Source organism: Hoplias malabaricus, chromosome 1 (genome assembly GCF_029633855.1).
Source record: "Hoplias malabaricus isolate fHopMal1 chromosome 1, fHopMal1.hap1, whole genome shotgun sequence".
Taxonomy (NCBI): domain Eukaryota; kingdom Metazoa; phylum Chordata; class Actinopteri; order Characiformes; family Erythrinidae; genus Hoplias; species Hoplias malabaricus.
The window spans coordinates 71,858,830-71,881,941 of record NC_089800.1 but is presented as its reverse complement, the minus strand read 5'-3'; the positions used below and the strand labels follow the sequence as shown (position 1 = coordinate 71,881,941).

Genomic DNA, 23,112 nt, shown 5'->3' with positions numbered 1-23,112 from the left:
TACAACAAAGTTTTATAGAAATATGCCCAAAATCAATGGTGTCATAATATTTTGATACCCACATGCTGGACCACACTATTCTATCTTCAGTATTTTTAAATAAATCAATTCCTCCACATCCCCTTTATTTTTATTTATTTATTTTTTGAAAATCATATGTCATGTTAGTAAACTATGTTATTTCCACTTATTCCCTGATGTGATTGTTCGGATACCTTTAATTTGCCTGAAGATTGTCTCGACAAGACCATGGACGGCAATGCCGACCAAACGTTTTAGGCGAAGACACGCTACAGGTAGAAAGCGCTCCAAATAGAGAGATACATGGTAGGGTTACTCGTGTTTCAGCTCAACAGATGTTAGCCTTTGTCATATTGTGTTTTTAATATGCTATGCATTTAAGGAAAAATCTTTGCATATCAAATTTTTAAAAGTCTTTTATTTATTTATTTATTTTTTGTCAGGACATGTGTAAGGTGTATTCGAGCTCAGATTCAGAGTCTGACACAAGTCCAAGACGGTCTGATGCTAGCTGTAAGGTATTACTTTCTATTGACCTCTGTTTAAAGGTACAATAGATTTTACATTTACAGCAGTAGATTATTATTATTATTATTATTTATTTATTTTATTTATTTTTTTGCCCAAGTCTTAACCTCTGACTATTATTCAGTATTTTACCCGCAACTACTGAACAAGTAGAAGGAAGCAAAGCTTCACAACCATATGTTAGCCAGGGGAAAGTTTTAGTACATTTTCTGCATTGGTTGGGTTACATACATGTTGGTGTTATGTGTGTAACAGAAGTGTAAAAGCCACTAATTATTTAAACCAAGATCAGTCAAATCAAAATGTACTTATCTAGCACTTTTTAAAGCAGATTTACACAATTGGTATCAGAACAAATAATGTGGATGAAAAAGCCCCATGTGAGCAAGCCGAAGGTGACAATGGCAAGGAAAAGCTCCCCTGAGGCTGGGGGAAGAAACCTTGGGAAGAACCAGGACAGAAAAGGGGGACCCTTCCTCCTCTGGTTAAAGAACTGATAGAAATTGACCGTATCACCAGTTACGACTGTCATTATGCTATAATGTGATTATTAGAGTATTGATGTAAGATGGATGGAAGTATTGGGGATTACGGTAATAATAATAATGATAATTAAAAAAAATAATAATTATTGTGGCATCAATCTGGGGAAACAATAGTAGTGCTGGAAGCATCAGACTGAGTTTTTCTAAACTGATTCTATTTCTACTTAAGTGTAACTGATGATGGTATGTAATGGCGAGGGGTAGATGGAGGGTGAGAAGCTGGTCTGGTGTGGACCGCAGGAGAACCCAGCAGAACATCTTATATCAGTGTGTTGTCATTTACTCAGAAATAGATGGAATTAGTTTGTTTTTAAATGCATAGAAAAGCATATGGAAATATTTTCAATAGTGTAGTGACTCCAGCAGATCTCTCACTGTAACAGACTGACTGGAAGGATGGAAACCAGAAAGAGCACAGTCATCAGAGCATCCTGAGACAACAGAATCCATCCGTTACACCATCCTCAAACCAGAGTGGTTTTGGGCTAAACATCCGAGATTATCATGATCCCCATGTCCATGAGTTCCTGAAACAACGACTGAATCTAGAGGAAGAGGTTAGTTGCTGAAAGCTAAACTGAACAAGTGGGTTTTGAGTCTAGATTTAAAAATAGTGACTGTATTTGAGTCTTGAACACTAGCTAGAAGATTGTTCCAGAGCTGAGGGGCTTTGTAGAAAAATGTTTTACCTCTGCTGAAGTCTTTTTAATTCTGGGAACTAGCAAGAGGGCGGCACCCTGTGATCTATGTAGTCATGATGATTCATAGTGCTTGATGAGGTCTCACAGGTATTCAGGGACAAGAACATGCAGGGCTTCATACATTAGTAAAATAATTTTGTAGTCAATAAGGAATTTAACAGGAAGCCAGAAGGGCTGATAAGATCAGATTTTTTGGTTTTAGTGGGGACCCTGGCTGCGGCATTTTAAATAAGCTGGAGTTTTTTTTGTTTTTTTCTGCTGGAGCATCCTAAAAGTAGTGTATTGCAATAATCTAATCTTGATGTGATAAAAGCATGTATGAGTTGTTCCATATCTGCAGGGATAAGGCATTTCCTAACTTAGCAATGTTATGAACATTCAGGAAAGCTGTATTTGTAATGTTATGAATATGCTGATAAAATGCTAGATCTGAGTTTCAATTATGAAACCCAGATTTTTATCTGATGAGCTAGGAAGAACAGGGAAATCAGCAAAATGTAGTATTAAGTCTGATGCTTTATTCATAGCAGGTTTTGGACCTAGATGGAGAACCTCTGTTTTGTTACTGTTTAGCAGAAAGAAGTTGTGTACCATCCAGTGCTTCACATCTTTTATACTGTCCTCTATTTTCTTTATTGCTGGTTTGTCATTTGGTTTGGGTCATCAGTGTAAATGTGGAAGGCAACGCCATGCCTGCTAATAACTCTGACCAATGGCAGCATGTATAATATGAATAATAAAGGTCCTAAAATGGAGCCTTGGGGGATTCAAAATCTCATTTGTGTATGGTTAGAGGACATATTTGCTTTAACAAATTGGTAGCAATCTGTAAGTTAGGACTTAAACCATGATAGGGCTGTTTCTATGATTACAACCATATTTTTTAATATTTCTAGGATAATCAGCCTTTATCACAGGCAAGAAGAAGGTCATTTAAGCAGTCTCAGTGCTGTGGTGTGGCCTAAAACCAAATTGAAAATGTTCATATATGTTATTCTTATGCAGGTATAAGCGAAACTCTTGGGCATTTTCTTTTTCTATGATCTTAGATATAAATGGCAGGTTAGAGATAGGTCTGTAACTGGATAATACATTAGGATCATTTTTCTTTCAGGGGTTTAAGAACTGCTAGTTTAAATGCTTTGGGTATGGGTCCCAGGCTAAGGGATGATGCATCAAGTGTGCACGTTGTACAATTTGACATGTAGATGATTTTCTCAGTTTCTGGCTGTGGAAGTGGATCAAAGACCTCTAATCTTTCTTCTGTAGCCATGTTTTGTTCTCTATCAGCCATACCATAAAACTGACAAGTTGGATTCAAAAATATGGAGTTAATATGTCTAGTATTTTCGTTTTGTTGTTTATAAAGACTATGAAACATTGCTGGGGTGAGTGACTGGGATCTGTGGATCAGTAGCTGTCTGACTGTAAGTTTAGAGATCACACTAAAAAGTACTCTAGGATTATATTTATTATTTTCAATCAGCGAGGACAGATATGTTGAACGAGCTTTGATGAGTGCCATTCTATCGTCACAAGCACAGTGAAATACTTCCAGTTTAGTCAACTGCCATTTCTGCTGTAATTCCCTTAAAGTGACTGTTTGTTCATTATACCACAGAGCAAGTTTTTTTCTGTCATAGCTTTTTATGCTAAAGTTGATTTAAATGTTTTATCTAAATAGTCCTTTAGTCTGCCTAGCTCCAATGGGTCCGATGGACCACTTACTGAGGTCAGTGAATCTGTGATGTTTTCAGTAAATTTAGGGGCTGTACATGGGGTTAATGAGCGCTTTAGATAGTAACGTGGGTACGTACATATTTTGTAATCTAGACTTAGTTCATTTCTAGGCTTAGGTAGTGGTCTCCGAGTTTGTTGAAGGTTGACGTAGTTAGGTGTTTTATGTTAGTGCCCAGGGTCAAAAATAAATCTAGGGTGTTATTACAATGATGTGTAGGGCCTGATATGTTTTGAGTGAAACTGCAGTCTGTGATTGAGGTGAATGCCCGTTTTAGTGGATCACTTTTTTTCTAAACAAATGTCAAAGTCTCATAGATGTATTGCTTTATCACAGGGCACTGATAAATTAGCAGCTAATTCACCAAATTATTTAAAAATACTGAATGGTATCACCAAATTATTTTAAAATACCAGGTGGTCTGTAAATATTGATTAAAGAGGTTGTGTTCTTATGTGTGACTGGGTTAGTTATATTAATGTACACCTGCAGACAGCGAGCATATATCGGCATAAAAAGGCTGGCACACCACTGACTGTAGACCACTGCTGGTCTACCATCGGACCACTCAGATTACTGTCCTGTACAGGATATAACTCATTTATAATCTCCTCAAACAGATTTTACATTCACAGAGACTTTTATTCTGCAAAACACACTAATACAAATATTACCAACAACTATGAGAGATATAATACTATATAATATCAAGTTCAAAGTCAGAGCAGCTGTCTACCAAGGAATTTTAGAGCACTTCATGCTCCCCTCGATTCCATTTTCGAGCAGGACTTGGCACCTGTCCACACTGCCAAAAATACCTGGTTTAATAACCAGAGCATCACTGTGCTTGATTGGCCAGCAAACTCACCTGACCTAAACTCCATAGAGCAGGGGTCACCAATCTCATCCACAAGGGCCAGTGTGGCTGCAGGTTTTCATTCCAACCAAACAGAAGCGCATACTGTTTAGCTGTTTAGAGAGGAGACTACTTGATTAAACAAGCCAGACTGGCCCTTTGTGGATAAGATTGGTGACCCAAACCATAGAAAACCTATGGGGTATTGTCAAGAGGAAGATGAAAGACACCAGACCCAACAATGCAGATGAGCTGAAGACCACTATCAAAGCAACCTTAGCTTCCATAACACCACAGCACTGCCACAGGCTGATCGCCTCCATGCCATTTCACATTGATGCAGTGATTCATGAAAAAAAGAAGCCCCTAACAAGTATTGAGTGTATGTGCTGTACATACTTTTCAGTCGTCCAACATTTCTGCACTAAAAATAATTTTTAAGTTTGTCTTATATAATATTCTAATTTTCTGAGATAATGACTTTTGGGTTTTCATTGGCTGTAAGCCATAATCATCAACATTAAAAGAAATAAACACTTGAAATAGATCACTCTGTTTGTAATGAATATATATATAAATCTAAATAACCTCTTTTTGAATTGAATTACTGAAATAAATTAACTTTTTGATGATATTCTAATTTATTGAGATGCACCTGTATATGCTCTAGTTAAAGCCATGAACCAGTCTGATTCAAACATTTAGAAAAATCATGATTTATTCTCCCATTTATTGTAAAGAAATACATTACCAATAGTGCTTAAAGTGAGTGCCGCCGATCAGAGACAGTGATGTTACCAAGGAGATTTTAACTACAAGGTCTGATGCCCTCACTGTCACAGCCCTGACTACTGAACTGGTGGTTTTGTTAACAAATGTGACGTGTTTTTTTGTAAAAATTACAGCACATACATACACAAAAAATGATAGAGATAAATACAAAAAAAAAAAAGAAAAAAAAAACCTGGGGAAATAAGGTGATAATGATTGGTTGAAACCATTCAGTGCATTGTGGGATATGCAGTTCATTCCAGCATTAAACAAGTACACAGTTTTGTACCTTTGGTCTTTTTGTTAATTTCTGAAAACTTTTTTGGCTCTAATTTCATTTGTATAAAGTCATGATTTACTGTGAGGAGTTGGTGTGTTCTCCCCGTGTCCGCGTGGGTTTCCTCCGGGTGCTCCGGTTTCCTCCCACAGTCCAAAAACACACGTTGCAGGTGGATTGGCGACTCAAAAGTGTCCGTAGGAGTGAATGTGTGTGTGTCTGTGTTGCCCTGTGAAGGACTGGCGCCCCCTCCAGGGTGTATTCCCGCCTTGCGCCCAATGATTCCAGGTAGGCTCTGGACCCCCCGCGACCCTAAAATTGGATAAGCGGTTACAGATAATGGATGGATGGATGGATGGATAAAGTCATGATTTATCTGATAGCCGAATGGCTATGTTGAGAGCTTAAAACCTATTTATAACATTTTTTAAAATGTCTCTGGAGAAAATGAATGGTTTTTTTACTTCACGAACCAGAGCCGTTGAAAAAATGGGCAGTGTTAAAAGCCTCTCCCATTTGGAGGTTTTTCAGCCTGCAGTAATACCCAACTGGAGAAAAGGAGCCTTGCATGGGTGTTCTGTCTCTGAAACAGCGTGGTCTATTGTAACATTATTGATGGCAATAAGAATTTGAATCTCAGAATGTTCTGCCATTCACTCCTATGGGAGATTGTTCAGTTTTAAACTTACGTTTATTAAAAATGACAAATGTGATTGACTAAAAATGTCTCTCACTGCAGAGACTTTCAAAACAGTATGTAAAGCGTCTGTAGAGTTTTAGGCTGTATTAATAACAGAATTCTGGATGATAATAATAATAATAATAATATTATACTGAAATACAGTGTTTTTCAAGTACTCTACTAAGTATTAATTAATGCTGTCTTTTTAGACTTTACAGGTTGGTACAGGCCCTAAAAGGCCTACACAGAAGCCATTTGGACGACATAAACTACAGGTTAGTTAATATGAAATCAGAATGCAATTTCTGAAAGAGGAATTTTTCAAAAGATATGTACATTGCATTTTTCACATTAGGCACCTTCAAGAACTGGTTAAGAAACCCATCCCTGTTAACTCTGACGTAGAACAGATATTACAACAAAACAGAGAGACGAGCAACTCATATACATTTATTTGCAGAGTTTTCTTACTTTAATGGTACAATATGAGTCATGTTAAACATCAACATAGCAGCAAACAACTTTTTAACTTTTTTTCAGTTTTAAGATCTTGTGCAGTAAAGGCATCCTGAGCAGAGAATGAATTCACACACACACTGTTGTGCTGTTCTCAGCTCCTTTCCTAAGTGGGGCCACCTGTGTGAATATTAGTTCTGCCCTGTGGAAACTTTGGCCCACCCTACTGTTTTTGTTCTCCCCAAGAGTATGAGAATTACAGGAGAAGGCAACAACCCCCCCCCCTCCCAAAAAAATTAATTAATTTAAAAAAAATCATCTGCAAACTCGTCACAGAGAATGACACAAGACAAAAACAAAAAATATTATTTATATGAAATGTATCAGAGTTTGACAAGTGTGATTTAGACTTGCATTATGCCAATGTTAACAAAATGGAAATTTCTTAACTTTTGGCACAGTAATGTTTTCTCATATATATGAAGAATTTTTGGATTAGAATTATATTTGGCTCTGTGCTGTTTTTATTAAGCCCAGAGATCCATATGATGGAAGCGCTGAAGATTCTGATTCCCATGCTGATGGTCCAAAAAGACAGAAAAATGGAGGCCTCAGAATGAAGGAAAGAGGTCGCAGAGTAGCCACCAATCCTGTTCCCCACCTTGAAATGAGGCGGCCACGGCCAACTGATGGTGTGGATGTAGTCCATCTTACTGATGTTCAGATGAGGTCATCAAGTGATTCAGAGCTGAAGGCCATTCACCAGGGGGAGTTCCCTTATAGGGCTAGAAAATGTACTAGTACTGAGATGCCAGTGAAAACCTCTCTCTACCCACCTGCAGTTCCATTTTTTCCAGAGACATCATTTGAATTCACACACACATTACTCAACAGCCCCACCCGCTCTGTTACACTTTCAAAAAGGAAGTCTTTCTTCCCATTGGCTGATGGTGAGGAAAACATTCACAGGAAGAAGCAGTGTATCACTCAAATGGAGACTGAGACCATTTTCCCAGAGGTGAGACCTGAGTTGTTTTGATGATCACTTAGATGATAACATGACTGCAGCACACCAAGGCCACAAACCTGGAGTGAGTCATTGTGTTAAGTAGAATCTTGTAATTTCTGCTGGCTTAAATAAGGCTGCAATTCCTGAGGTTCTTTCAACATAAAAATGGAAAACAAAATAACCTTTAGATTTGTTCCCCATTGGTCTAAGACTGTAAATTATTATTATTTTTATAAATCATCTTCTTGCAGGGATGAAGCAAAGTGTATCATGTTGAAAATGTGATTTTTAAATTATTTAAATATTTTTATTAATCTCCATTATAGGGTTGAAGCAGCTGGAAGGGCTGCCAGTTGTGCAGCTTCCCTTGTCATATAACTACTGCCTGTGGACAATCAGAATTGTCATGGGGTAACTTGTCTTATGTGAAAATTTCCTGCAGTTTATGTAAAACCCAAGCACTGTGAATGAGTTTTCAGTGCTCTTTCTTTACCTGAAAAACAACTTGACATTTAGAATAGAATTCTTATAATTGGCACCTCTGTTAATTTCCTTGACTTAAAACAGCTATTTAACAGTCAGTGAATGAGTTTAAAATGAATGAATTGAAATTTAAATGTCTAGTGCATGGCAACTCCACTATGGCAGACATTTTCAGATTGAGTCAAACATCAGTTGCTCATACAGTATGATTTTTTTTGGAGAACAGCACAGGTGTCTGAGCTGCAAATAATAATCAAAATGCACTTTTATTAATTAAATAAATTTGTTGCTTTACTCCTATGTTCTAATATTCTTGCTGTTGAAGTGTTTTAATATGATATTTACAGCGGGACACTGTAGGACACTGTCTGCTATGCTGGCCTTGAATTAGACAGGGAACACTACCAGTTGAGACAGCTTTTTCCACATTTAGGGTGACATTACCACATACAGTTTCATAGCCATGTTTGGTATGCAGAGCAAACTAAAACACACTTCTCCCCTGGGATTAAAAGGTGCACTATTTGAGATTTTACACATTTATACAGCAGCAGACCATTCATTTCAAAATAAAGCTGTATTGTAATTGTAATTATATACAGGGTAATATGTAAACTATCATGTACCCTTCTGTTAAAGCTTCATATAGGGCCCACCACACTATCTACAACCACAACTTTCTATCTTTGGCCATTTAAATCCTAACCCAAACCAATGGGGTTGCTGTGGCTGTTTACGATCAGATCAGTACCAGCTACACCTAACAGCAAAGGTTACTCACTGGCCCACTGCACTGCTAGCTCTTCACATCGGTCATCAGTTAAGATCCTCAGTGTTTCGCTCCAAGCTAGCTTCACCATAGATCTACCATACCCCCTGAGCAGAGAAAGAAGCCACACTCTGTTTGGCTTTTCTCATCCACTACAAAATATTCAGCACAACTCGACAAACATCCACATATTTCTCTACTGAGAAGTAAATGCTATTAAGCCAAAACAGACTAAATGTAAGACAGAACCACCAGACTGACTCTTGTGAAATGGAGAACACAAAAATTCTGCTGAAAGGCTCCAACCAGATTCATGGTTTACACTCTCTCCCGGGTCAGTGATTCCACTTCCCGCACTCAGGAATTCTGCTTTCACTTCTCCGAAAGTGATAAAAATTCCTTATTCACTCAGCTGTGTGGCTTCTGACTGGGAGTGTGGATTTTATGTTTCGCTTAACCCTGTGGAGTCAGCTCTCCCATGGGCGAACTTCTGCCAAAACATTTAAGCAACTCAGTGAGTTTCTGTCCTAGAAACAAACAGACCCCCAGAAACCTTAAAGGGTCTATTTTTCAAATATATGGAGGTTGAAAAGAAATTTATTTTTTACCTAGTTGTTATAACAATAAGAGGCATGTCTCTCTGTTGGCCCAAGCATTCATATTTATATAAGAACATGCTAATCAGGCCACACTTATTGGATGATCATGACGTGTGAAAAAGCTAATTTAATTATATAAATAAATGCACATAGTTGTTTTCATGCTGAGAGCTAAGCCCCAAGATGACACAGTCATGCATTACGACTGCCTGAAGAGGAACGGCTTCATTTTGTGATGAGCAAGTGAAATATTTGACTCATTTTTCTGGTGCGTGTTCGGCACCGATTGTGCTAGTTCAGTAGTATTCCTGTGACAGATTTCATGACGGTAAACTGATGGGGTGTGTGTGGGGGGGCTAATGGGCCATTATCTTTGACAGTGGGGAGGGGACTTCTCACCTGTGTTTCACACTTCTCATGTGTGTAAGGTATTGAGAAAAACAGTCACATCAGATTCATAGCAATATAAAAAAATATCTAATTAAAATATCAAAGCTGTAAAAATTTGTGTAGCCAACACCCACATCTACACAGTTCAGAGCTCTAAAGAAAACTTTCACTATATATCAGCACTTTTGAAAGAGGTTTTTGGTAAGTCCATCTTTAGAGTTATTTTCAACAAACAGACGAATAACACAATTCTCTCTCATTATTGTTGCTGGGTTTGTGCTGAATATTAGCATGTGTAGCTTTTTGGGAACAAACATTAAGGTTAGGTGAATTTTTTTAAAAATATCAAGTCACGTTAGAAACGCCTCAGACTCCAGGGGGTTAAATACTGCTGCAGTTAGTGTGTATGGGCATGAAGTTAGCATATTATTCACTAGTTCACCACCGCTCTGCTTGCCATGGGTTTCCAGTTGTGTGTTTTTGCCTACATGCTGGTAAGGAGAGTGTTTACTTCAACACCACGTCGAAGCATTTCCTTTCCACTGACAGAATGATAAACACTGTGTCCAAACAATGAGTCCTCTGAGAATGTTAAGTACTCATGTTCTTACTGGACTCATGGTGGTTTGTACCTTTTGTGTTTGTGTTTTATGGACCTTTAAATGATTTGAGTGATAGAAAAACACAAGTCAAAATGATTGTGTTATTATAATGTTCCATGTTTGTTTTCGTGAGTGACTAGCATGTATACTGTTAGCGGTTATGGATTTTATGAATTTGTTGTGAATGTTATAAGCTTGGAGTGACTTGGCTTTTGCTCTCAGAGAAGTGAAACAGGGGGTGGGACAAGTCAAGGCTGAAGGGAAGTGTTGCTCAATGAATATTTATGTTTGACTCTGAGATGCTTTACTACCTTCCTCCAAAAGTTAAAATGTGCAGTCTCTGCTGTGCTGAACCCAGAGTCTATTCTCTCTATTACAGCTCATCACAACGATTTTGAGGTAAAATTTTAAGGTAAAATTATTAGTGTCCCTTTATTTACTACCAGCTTACATAGGTGTCTTATGAGATCAAGCTCACATCAGCTAACTGATTTATTCTGTGACTACCCAAGAGTTACAGTGCATCACAACTGAACCTTGTTACTGCCCATGTCTGCTGACCTTCAGTCTGTTAGCAATGGATTCAAGAATTGCATTTAAGCTTGGTAGACAATGTTCCCATAAATAATGAAATAAATCAAATTTCACTGCATTGTAGTTTGAAACCCTCCAGCATTTAATTTAATCAACATTCATTGTGCCATCCTAAAACATGCAGTTTCGTTCTTTTAAAAACCCTAACTGAATTTGAACCCTCTTATCCATACATTAATCCTTCTAGTAACACATACTTGATCTTGTAGTCTCTTTTCTCAAAAACAAACTTACATTTATAATTAACTGGTATATGTCAAGGCTATGTTTTCACAAATACTGGGTTACACTACAAATAATCACACAAGGTAAGATGATTAGTGATTAATGTTTGATACTAAAGCTAAGCAATCATCTACTCAGTGCAGAGGATGGCCACACCACGCTCGTAGAAATTGTGTGGGTCTTCCTTTGTGGCGATGTCAAAGTCCACGGTGAAGATAAGGTCTGTACGGGTGAAGTTCAAATACACTGGCAAGGTGACCTAGAGATAGGGGGAAGTACTTAAGTTAGAGAGAGAAATAATGAAGCTAGAACATATTTACTGCCAGATTTAAGTACAGATAATAGTGACTGACCATATTCCTCTTTTCTGCATTGTTCTGCTTCATCCAGCGCAGCTGTGTGAGTGGTAGCTCAGTGGAGATGGAAGTAGACAGAGAGAGCTTGTTGTTAGTGCAGGTGGCCCCCTGCAGCTTTAAGCCTAAAGGAGAGAAAACTCATTTTAATTATAACAATTAACAGTAATGACTTAAGTTTTTCCCAATCTTTGTCCTGTTATGCTTGAGCTATGTTTTGGCCTTCTTGTAACATGTCAGACTCAATGACATCAGTAACACATCCAAGCTTGTAATCCAAAAGTCTGTTTCAGTTCTTGGTGCAAGTGATTAAAACAAATAATAAAAGAAAGGTTTTGCTGTGCCCCTAATCCCAATCAGAATTATAAAATATTGAAGTAAATTCTGATAAAGTCTCCACTGGTATTTTTGTATATGATAAATTTTACACAGTGCACACTTCAAGTAAATTAGTTATCAAAATCAAAGTGTATGCTTGACAACTGAACAGCTCTGCAGTGAATTAAAACAAGCCTAGTTTTGCTGGACCCCCATTATATATTATCGTCACAAAGGTGTTTCTGACATTTTAAAACAGGAATGCCCAAAATACATCCCCTTGTCATTAGATCTGGAGAAGCTTTGGTGTTTCATATCAATGTCTTTGTTTACATGTGGTTTTTATTGTGTGATTGTGTTGTACAGAAAACATGGATGGCAGTACTAAATGCAGGAAAAAAAAAAAAAAAACCCACAAAGTTTGATTCATAATATATAACACCGGCATGAGTGTTTTTCTTGTTCATTTTATTTAAAATAAATACTAGATGATCTACCACCAAAGAACAAAGACCAATATTTTGTTGATTTTAAAATTACAATTACTTATTTATTCAATGCAACTGGTTAGAGTGAAACAAAGTTTAATGTAGCTATGTGCAGCCATATGGAATTTTATAAACACGCTAACACCACTAAACGTCTCTCCACCACAAAGACATACGCTCACACGAAAAAAATTCAGCAGTCCTCCTCTCTCTGAGATACGTGTGTAAATGTCGCAGAGTTCCGAGCTGTCCTGCTGAGCTTGTGAACAGTCCCTATTTATTTATTTATTTTCTATTATTTTTATGTATATGCATTGCAGGGCTGACAGTGGAAAAATTTTGACCATGCCAGGTGGTGGGCAGGGGTGGGGGTGCTATGTATTCGACACACTTAACATTTCAAGTAACATAGCTTGCGCTAGCCCGCTACACGGCTGTCCGCAGTTATATTTCTGCGTTCAAGTGTCCGCGACGCTGCATTGCTCTGCAGATTAATCCACAACAGTGGGAATGTGTGGGCAGGAACACGAGATTCGGCGGACCAATCACAGCTGCTGCAGCCCACAACGCGTAGTGACATTTCTGGGGAGGTGCACGTCAGGCTACAGCATAGGGTCTGCGGCTACGCGTAGGTTTCAACACAGAAGTACAAATAGGGCTTCAGTCTGTTTGGCTAAAACCCAAAGCCTGCCCCGACCCTATTTCTGACTGGCTTATAGTTAGTAGGCCTATTGTTGATGTGGTTGAGAGTCAAAGCTGTGCCTCTCAAAATCTGGTTTGTCCAGTGACCTGACAGGTCTATTTATTTATTTTCTGCAAACACGTCGGTACACTGGAGATCAGGCGCAGCGCCGGAATGATATCACCCCTGTGCATTGGAAGTTTACTTTAGATTAGAAGTTTAGCATGCTTCTGTCTTTTTTTTAATTTTTTTTTTAATTTTATGCCAAGTGTTCTGTTAAGCTATCACATTTCATGATATCAGAATATCAGTGTTGGCTAACTGTTGGTTTCACACTGTAGATATACACTGTGCTGCCCTCACAAATGGAAGGTTTGCAAATGGCTGAGTCTATGGGCAGCAGCTGAGTGGAGTCAAAGGATACATATTGTGATATGGCTCTGGATTGTCCCTAAAAATGAGAGCATATATACTTGAAAATCTGATTAATACCCTGGTGTTGTAACACTGTAATACTTGGCTACATTGTGAGTGTTTCCCTTTGATAGTTGCTTGATACACCTAGTGTCCAAGAGCATCACATCATAAGTGATAGTACCTGGGGTCATAGGGTGTTTCGGCGACCTGACAAGTAGTGTCCAAGTAGCATTTGCCCAAGGTTTGTCCCTCCTAATCCACAACCATCTTGAAGCCTTCCCTGATTCTTCTGAAGCTTGAAATGATGGCTTTCCTCATGTGCTGCTATGAGCTTTGCTAAGTGACCTTTCTGCAAAGTCCCTTGCCCCAACCTCTGTACAGTCAGCTCTAGTATGAGCACCTGTTTTGACATATCCAAAACCAGCACAATGTCTGGCCTGAGAGTGGCTTCGAATGATATTTTGAGAATTGCTTCTCCAGGTCCACCCTCAGCTGCCAGTCATATGCTGTGCCTAGAAGGCCTACTTGGACATTTGGCTCAGGGATGGAAAGTTCACCTTCTCTTACAAATGTGATGTCACGTTGTGGTGGTCTGTAGCGTTTTGCTTGATCAGTGGCACCGTGGATGAGTTTAGCTATTATCTTTAGCACCTGGTCATGCTGCCAATGAATACGACCTTCCCCAAGTGCTTTGGGACAGCTGCTCAAGATGTGCAATAGCATACCTGTTTGTTGACATAAAGCACATGTTGGTGCTTCATTCTTGCCCCAACAGAAAAATTGTCTGGACTGGGCATATCATCGTTCAAGGACTGGATGAGGAATTCAATGTGGGATGGTTCAGCCTTTCACAACTCTGGTCATGTGATGTTCCAGTGTAGTACCTGCTCCCACCACCCCACCATCTGACGCATGCCGCTCCTCAACTCCCACCCTCACTTACTTCTGGATCAGAAGTTACTTTGACGTAATGGGTTGTTGGAATACTGCCTAACACTGCTCTGTCTACCGTCACGGATTCCACCAGTTCAGCCAGGATTCTTGCAATTCCACTGCCTTCTGGGCTCTCCACTTTCTTCCAGTCCTGACATCAATATCTGCTTGAGACCCCTTTGGATTGCCAGACTCCCTATACTGTAGCACCTCCCTTGCTCAGACCAACATGAACTCCTCACTAAGGGTGCTGAATGGGAGTTTAAGCATGTTCTTATTCCTGTACAGGGCTATGCTGCTCAGGCTCCTTGGCCCCCCAGCCACTTGTAGAGGTGACTGTATCTTCCTCTCCAATCCCTCAATTTTTGACAGTGGGAATGGCCACTAGGCAGGATACCATGCATATATATTCAGGCTTTGAACTAGAACACTAGTTTCTAAAAAGTAGGAGGACACTGCTGTCCCTTACCCTTAATGCCAAAGCTGCAGGCGTCCAGTGCGGCTCCCTGTGCAGAAGTGACATTAACCTCCAGACCCAGCTCCTCCAGAGACCAGCTGTTGGCCTGAGCTACGTATTGCCGAGTGGCTGTGATATAAGCCTCTGGCACAAACAGACTGCCCAGGTTCACATGGACGTTCTAAAAAACATATAACCATTAGACTCTCAGAATTTAAAAGTATGATGCAAAAATTTATACTGATCCCAATATCCAAATTATCAGATGTTTTCATTGCATTCATAACGCTTAAGTAACAGAATATCAGGCTTAAAATAATCTGATTATATTATGCCTGAGTATACAGCATTTCATTGTCACGTATTAAATCATCTGGGAACCCATTTTGAAATTGAGTTTTTTTTTGTATAATAGTAAACTTCTGTTATGTGAAATGTTCAACAAATTTTAAATAATAAACACAAAACAGAAATATGATAAACCTCTCCTCAAAAATGACCATTACTGCTCTCCTCTCAGTGTAGAATGGGCAGTCATAAAAGTGGGTAACGCTTATGTCACTACTACCCTGACCAATCACAAGGCTACATTTGCCACATCTCCCCTCTGAGTCAAAGAGACTGATGAGCTAAAGCTTAGGAGCCATTTTAATGAGCAAACTATTCACCAAGCTATGGAGGGAGTGAAAGACAATACAGAGCAAACACAGAACACAAACAATACAGAACAAGCATGAATGGATTAAGTCTGAGTACAGCAGAGATGGCAACAACTCAGTCGGTGTGTTTAACAGCATATCAGCAGCACTTGGCCAGGCAGAGTAACAGTGGGGAAGGCAGACCCACTGGGTCGGCAATACAGGGGAGATAGCAGCCACACTGTGCTGGTGTGTAAAGCAAAGCTAAACTCGGTCGGCAGTACAGCAGAGTGGCAGCGGTAAAAAGCACCAATTTAAAGATGCACTACAAGGTATCCAGTTCGTACAATTATGTTAAGGTAATGATATAAATAACCCGGTGCCATTTTATTGTGTAATGTTATCTTGTGTAAAATGACAACTGCAGTTCAGAGTAAAAACCCAGCGACTGTTCTGTCTCGATGCTGTGTGTTGTCATGGTAATGTAAACAGCATTCTATTTTCTAATAGAGAACTGTCAGTCACGCACGGCCATTAGTACTGGACCATGCCTACACCGTTCTCAGAGGAGCATATTTTTGTCATTTATGAGGAGGGATTGATGATGATTTCTGTTTTTTTTTTTTATTAATAAACTTTGCTGATTGTTTCACATAACACCCAAGTTTAGAATTATACAAAATAACAAAATTTCAAAATGGGTTTCCAGAGGCTTTAACCTTCAGGCTAACCTTCAGTTCTTTGGCTCCACCACTGGCTGCTGCCTGGGAGATCTGCTGCAGTTGCTTGATGCGCTCACTGAAGTCAGCTACCCACTGAATCACGGTCATGGAGCCAGGGACAGTGTAACGGCACCAGCTACGGGGCAAAATTCCTGTGGAAACATAAAAGCACTTGGGTGTTATCACATACATGCAATGTCCATAATATTCAATATTGCATAATAAAATAAGAGCAAATATAAACTAGGCAAGCCTAGTTTTGCCAGACCGCCATTAGCCATCGTCACAGGTTTTTCTGGCATTTCGAAAACAGGAATGCCCAAAATACATACCCTTGTCATTGGAAGGTCTGGAGAAACAATGGTAATTCATAGCAACATCTTACAACATATACAATTATAACAAAATATAAAAATAGTTAATATCTTGTCAGTTGCTTACAGTGCATGTATGATCATGGAAAGACTTATTTTCTGTTCATACAAAGCAGTGTGTTGAGATGACATTAAAGCATTTCGTTTACCAGAAACCAACAATATAGCATTTTAACATTTAAGTTTTTGAACATTTCTAAAACCAAGCACCTTAACATTTTATGAACCAAGTAATTTACACTTGATAAAGGATCAGGGCATTGCTGGAAACTAGATATTTATTACTGACTTAGATTTCTATAAGGGTCTGACTGAAAACAATGCTGTAACTAATTCATAGCCCTGTTTATACTGAGTTACACATCGTGTTATGGCTTTAATATTCCGGAGATTTTGCCTGTTTTCGTGTTCAACAAAAAGCTGTGCAGATGTAATTTACTCGTCAGAAAGCCAGTAATGTTGAGATGTGTATTGTGTCTTTATAGGGACAGATAAGATGACTTTCTGTTTGTTAAAAATATAGTGGAAAGCAAAACACTGGGTCACAGACACGCCTCCAGACTTAAAGAAGAGACTATGATAAATATTACCTTCAAGACATTTCTGTTCGAGGCTCCAGTAAAACACTGAGCTGCTCACCATGGTGGACGTGGACCTACAGCACTGAAGCGGCACTCTGTCCCAATTCAGCTCTCAAACCTGACCCCTTGAACACTTCAACCCTCAATGCCTTCTTGCTCACCTTTCAATGTCAAAGTGAACACTTCAATTAAGAATTTAGTGCTTATGGCAAAAAAGGGACTGGGGAAAGCCTGCAGCACATTTTGGGCGATTTAGAAATTCTGGCTGGACTCATTTTTAGGTCCCAAAAAGAGGATTTCTCCAGGGAAAAGATGATGTGTAGTCACCGCAGAATGGTTCCAAATTTAGTTTGTGAAATATGGCTGAACTAACAGACGGCGTAGTAGTGCCACCTTAAGGTCTCTGTGAAATATGGCTGAATTAACAGTTTCTACTCGCACATGCACGTTTCAACATTAGGAGTCAGTCAGTCAGTAAGCAAATGAAAATGCCTCTTCTAGGCCAGCCCTGCAAAAACAATATTCTGTAGCACAAAGACATATGTAAACAATATATTTCCACAAATACTGCTCTTCTCTAACAAGCTTCAAAGTGAAGATCTACAAATTTGACCAACCTTTGACAAGGTCATTGATCAGTGTTCGCAAAACGTTGGTCTGCTTCTTCTTGCCCTCACAAACCTGCACAACATCAGTGAGGTCCTGACGCACATCTTGCAGCATACGAGCACCCATCTTCACCTCCCGCTCAAAGAAACGGAACAGAGGATCCTAGAGGAAGTAATTTTAAATTGGGGAAAGCTTCAGCAATACACAAATGTGAACGTGATTTACTGGTGTAACTGACACTGTTTAAAAGGAACCTTGTAGAATGTCACAGACTATTTTAATCACTTCCCTTGAACCCTAGACAAGTTATCAGCCCTTGGATATGAAAAAACTACAAATATAAAAGTCAATAAACTATTACTTCTGTAAAACAAGCAATGTATTACAGCCATACGAATTGATATACCTAAGCTGGGCATAGATTAATCATTGCAAGGGTCTGTGTGTTGTGTTCCAGAACCTACCTTAATATTCTCCACAGTGCGTTTAAGGGGGTTCACACACAGTGGTATAAGCTGGAGCCAGTTGCAGGCAGTTGTATGCAGGGTTCTCATCCATGCTGGCTGGGCATCTGAGGAGGATGCTGTGCGCTGCTTTTTTTCTGTCTCATAGGCCAGGTCATCCTCATCCTCCAGCATCTGCATTTTCAGCAGCTTACCCATCATGTCAGTGCCTGAGGGAAGGGAAAGGCATGGGAGGGACAACAGGCAGGGAGGGAGGCAGGATCATGACCAAGGGTAGTGAATGTGGACAGGAACAAGAACCAGTGGGATCGGCCAGCAGGAAATGGAGGGAAGCATAATAAATTAATGTGGATGGCAAAACATTGCACTAGGGAACACTTGCTTCTACTCTTAAATAATTGTTAATAAAGATTGTGTTTATTGGGTTTTAATGAAATCTTAAATAAATGAATAAACATAAAACAAAATGAAGGGATGTGTGCACCAGGCTAAAACAATATATAGCACATACTTCAAACAAATCATGCACACAGGGTGGCATTTCACCGACAGTCTTTGACGAACAGGTGGAACTACATATAGCCAGCAATCCAAAAAAATTCTATATATATATTAAAAAAAAAAAAAAAAAAAAAAGCAAAGCGTTTTGAAGCTTAAATGAGGTGACATGATGGCAGCGAAGTACAGCTGCTGGAGGGTGAGGACCCATTTCTGCACTCAGCAGGACACACCCAAACTCATTTGTGGTCAGAGTACAGCATAAGTGCAATTACTATACTGATTATGTGACACCAAGGCACTGTTGGACAATGCTGATCCTGAAGAATCACTGGTACATTTAGCTGTTTTCTCATTTCTACACACACATTCCACTATAAGTCCTTCTTGAGTTTATTATTTGTATCATGAGCAAATATTTGTTATATGTATAATATATATTATAACAAAAGTTTATATATATTTTTTTAGAAAATGTTTGTATCAGCCAGGAGATATAATCCTACTAAAGCAACTAGTTGCATTTGAAATTGTGCTTAATTGGTTGAAACCAAAATATTTCAAATATGCTGCACTGAATCAACATGAGCTGTCACACATTTAAGAGGATGTATCCTGCTCAGAGCAGACAGAGGAAATGAAAGCCATCTAGTGTTTGATCTGGTATAAGGCCTGTGGAAACTCAAAGTATTAGAGGAGAGAGCATTGTGTAAGAGAAAAGTCATGGTTAATAGCGAAGACATGAGATTTGGGGGGAAAAAAACAAAACAAAACCCAAAAACCACCATCTCCATGGCAACAAGAAAGGGAAACCACCAATGAGAGCTGTGGGACAGACAAAAAGGGCTGAGGACCATACCCTGAGTGGCGAGCAGAACCCTCTCTGCGTTACTTGGTAAACCCAGCCAAGACGGAGTTTGAGTATCTGGAAGCATCTCTACCCAGTGAATGAATTCTTCTCGACTTTAAAAAGAAAGAAAAAAAGATTATTTAAACAGTTATAGAGCATGCTTTATTTATAGTGTCCCAAGAGGCCTATGCAAGTTCATTTTGCACTGACCGAATGCCATCTGGCATTTTGATGTCCTTATGGCCGTCCACTTTTAGCGCCAGCTTGAACTCGCTGTCAAAGCTGCCTGTGGTAAAGATTCGCTCCAGGAAGGTGTTTAGAAGCCGTTGGTCAAATTCATTATCAATACGGCCTCCATAAATGGATTGGGCCATCAGAGTCTTCAGCGCTGCCCATGGGATCTTGTCAGGAGAGATGTTCTGTCGTCCCTGTGAAGGAAGAAAGGGAAAAAAACTGGTAAGTGTTAAAGGAGCAATTTGTAGGTTATTTACTGTACTTAGTCATAAAATGTCCAGGGTGTGTGATCATAGATTAAGGAAACTTTCACTGCTGCCTCTCACTGCTAAAGCAGTATATTCTTAAGAACTGCCCTCTGTCCAAATCATTTTATAGTCCACTTTACAGTACAGATGCCTATACACAGATTAAAAGGAGTGAACTCCATAGGTTGTGTGTTTTACATAAAGAAAGTGAAACAGTGACATTTGAAAGGGGCCAGGACTGTTTTTGATTGAAAAGTGTAAATACCGACTTCTCCATGGAGTTTGAAAAGCCTCGTATATTCACCTATTTAAGGTGGAATGGAGAAATCAAGCTTGGCGGTACACTATTAGGTAGATGTTTTAGTGACATGATGTACACTTGGTCATAGAAAATCATGCCTATTCTCTCTTGCAGTAGTTTCATTTATGAGTTAAATTTTATTAATATCAGACCTTAGCAGTGTCGTCCAGCCAGGTGTCCACAGTGTCACAAGCTGAACGCAGGTCAGATTCTCCAAATTCATACTTCTTGGACCATCCCAGTGGAGCGTAGCGGAGTCGTTCCTGGATAACTGCATGGAACCAGGCCAACAGGAAATACAGACGAGCACGCTCGTTCGGAGCCTGCAACAAGGGTAAAAGTTACACTAATTATTCATTCATTATCCGCTTATCCAGATCAGGGTCACGGTGAGTCCAGAGCCTACCCGGGATCACCAGGCACAAGGCAGGAACACACCCTGGAGGGGGCACCAGTCCTTCACAGGGCAACACACTCACACGTACGGACACTTAAGTCACCAATCCACCTACCAATGTGTTTTTGGATTGTGGGAGAAAAACAACATGTACACAGGGAGAACACATCAAACGCCTCAGTCACCCGGTGCTGGACTTGAACCCACAACATCCAGGTCCCTGGAGCTGTGTGACTGTGACACTACCTGCTGTGCCACCGTGCTGCCCTTACACTAATTAGTTATTCTAATTTATTAGACCTTGTTTAGTTTCAGCTGTTAAATCAAGGATAGTTTTGGAGAGCTCTTCACCTTGCACATGCGAGCCACTGGGATGCTGCTGAAAGTCCTCAGCATGTTGGCCTTTACACCAGGAGGAGGCTCAAAGACAAAGATTCGACCAGCACGCAGCAGGTTCACTGGGACCTGTTGAAGAGAGAAATAGTAAACCTCCAGTGATTAGTCTGATTAGCAGCATATTGGAAGTTTTGTAAAGAAAGACAGTATCAGTAACTTTCTCATATAAACCTACCAGCACATGTTTAAAAAAAAAGAAAAAAGAAGCAGTACTGGAGATTCAACTGACAAATGAAAACATACAGCTAGACATATTGCACAAGGTGAGCAATCCATTATGTTTGTTTAGTAAACTGAATTAGCAGAAAACAAATGTGCTGAACATTCTCAGACCACAACTGACCTTGGGGTTGATTTCCATGGTGAGGAATAGTCGGAAGCTGGCATGAGGTTGCATGGAATGCAGCTTCTTTTCCAGTTGCATGAGCCAACCAGGAGCTAGATGTACATTTTCCAACATCACCCATCTAGAAAAGGCAGTTCATAAGGAAGCTATGAATCATGTTACATGTCATGTTGTTATATGTTTCCACTGGACGTTTCCCCCTACCTGCCAGATTTAACCGCTGTGTTAATGTCTCGATCAGCCTTGTTAAAACCCTCAGCAGAACCTGTGGAAAAACACAAAGTAAACTGACTGATAACATCATTCTCAAGATCATGTTCTTCAGGTGGGTGAAGTGGAGGCATCTTACCAATGGAGATGGAGGTAATGTGTTTGTTCTGTTCAGCTGCCAGGTCTCGGACGAGACCGCTTGCATCATAGCCAGGCACAGAGCACATCAAAACAGGAGTTCCAGGCTTCACCTGGAAATGATTAACTGTCAGCTCAGATGTCCTCACATTGAAAAGGACATGTGCTTATTCCAAGGCCCATGTCAGCAGAATGAGTACACTAAACACTTCAGCATATAGGAAAAGACCAGAACTTGATGTAGGCTTAGGTGATAAACAACTTGAGAAATATTTATAAAAATATATAGTGAATTTAAAAAGATTTCCAGTTCAATACAGGTAAATTTAAATGTTTTGGTCTCTACCTCACTATCCACAATATTGGCCAGGTCCAAGGGCTGTTCAATAATGCACATGAAGTTCTCTCCCATGACTCTGGACACAAAGATGTTTGACATGGCCAACAGACGATCTGGCCTGAATGCCTGAATCAACAGCAGCTGGTGCACAGCCTGGCCAATGGGAGCTGAAGAAATACAAGAGATGAGTAGGAATCCTTCAGTATTTTCAGTTGATTTGCTAATAGACGACAATGTCCATGAAGTCCTGGGGGAAGCATTATATTACAGGAGCACTTCTGTTTAATTTAATGTCCATCCATATCTAGCCAATTACTACTAAATAATATAATACTTAGATTTACATTTTATTATTATTATTATTATTATTAAATATTATATTAAATTGCATTTTACTTCAAGAAATACTGTTTACAAAGGAATGAACATGTAAGGGAACAAAATAAACAACACAGTAAAAAGCTAGAACAGGAGTTTTAATTCAGGTCAACCTGTTATAGGCTTCAGGAAACAGATGTTTAAGGTAGGATTTGTATAGCAATAGTTTAACTACTAAATTTCTGGAGAAAGGGAGTTCCAAAGGTATGGGGCAAGTCTGGAGAAAGCTCGGTCTCCAAAGCTGTGGATGTTGGCGGGGGGGGTGTATATGGTGGTATTACTTTGTGGGAGAGCTTTGTAATTGTATGGGAGGGGGAGGATTTTGAATTGAACACAATATTTAATTGTATAACAGGTATGATAGGGTGCAGTGTGGGTCAGGAGACAAGCAGCAGAGTTCTGGAGCATGTGAAGTTTATGGAATAGTGAGGAGTTAATGCCAGGAAGAAGTGAGTTACAATAATTATGATGGCTGGAGATGAATGCATGGATGA

At 39.5% G+C, this 23,112-nt stretch overlaps 2 protein-coding genes across 8 annotated transcripts in view; one reads left to right on the top strand and one right to left on the bottom strand.

Annotated features, from left to right (window-relative positions):
- Positions 1-252: 252 nt before the first annotated feature.
- LOC136664427 (uncharacterized) lies at positions 253-8,324 on the top strand. Of its 6 annotated transcripts, none has more exons than XR_010795148.1 (6): positions 253-327; positions 465-539; positions 1,461-1,651; positions 6,329-6,394; positions 7,108-7,593; positions 7,911-8,324. XR_010795148.1 is itself a non-coding variant. In XM_066641619.1 (6 exons), the coding sequence occupies exons 1-6, from the start codon at positions 325-327 to the stop codon at positions 7,914-7,916; spliced, it is 810 nt and encodes a 269-aa protein (XP_066497716.1). In that variant the 5' UTR covers positions 253-324; the 3' UTR covers positions 7,917-8,324. The 6 variants fall into 6 exon arrangements, 5 of the variants coding, with proteins under 5 accessions (XP_066497716.1, XP_066497724.1, XP_066497709.1 ...); XM_066641619.1 differs by having other exon boundaries at positions 1,478-1,651; XM_066641627.1 differs by lacking the exon at positions 7,911-8,324 and having other exon boundaries at positions 465-534; positions 1,478-1,651; positions 7,108-7,904.
- Positions 8,325-11,062: 2,738 nt separating this feature from the next.
- The window catches only part of dync1h1 (dynein, cytoplasmic 1, heavy chain 1), a 52,450-nt gene continuing 40,400 nt past the window's right edge, over positions 11,063-23,112 (bottom strand). For both annotated transcript variants that reach the window (XM_066672851.1, XM_066672859.1), the window contains exons 65-78: positions 22,247-22,407; positions 21,902-22,013; positions 21,757-21,817; positions 21,550-21,673; positions 21,162-21,275; positions 20,566-20,736; positions 19,841-20,058; positions 19,640-19,743; positions 18,283-18,491; positions 17,827-17,980; positions 16,264-16,406; positions 14,907-15,075; positions 11,600-11,724; positions 11,063-11,505 (exon numbers count right to left, since the gene is read on the bottom strand). In XM_066672851.1, coding sequence (XP_066528948.1) covers positions 11,377-11,505; positions 11,600-11,724; positions 14,907-15,075; positions 16,264-16,406; positions 17,827-17,980; positions 18,283-18,491; positions 19,640-19,743; positions 19,841-20,058; positions 20,566-20,736; positions 21,162-21,275; positions 21,550-21,673; positions 21,757-21,817; positions 21,902-22,013; positions 22,247-22,407 — 1,994 coding nt within the window. In that variant the 3' untranslated portion in view covers positions 11,063-11,376. The remainder of the gene's footprint in view (positions 11,506-11,599; positions 11,725-14,906; positions 15,076-16,263; positions 16,407-17,826; positions 17,981-18,282; positions 18,492-19,639; positions 19,744-19,840; positions 20,059-20,565; positions 20,737-21,161; positions 21,276-21,549; positions 21,674-21,756; positions 21,818-21,901; positions 22,014-22,246; positions 22,408-23,112) is intronic.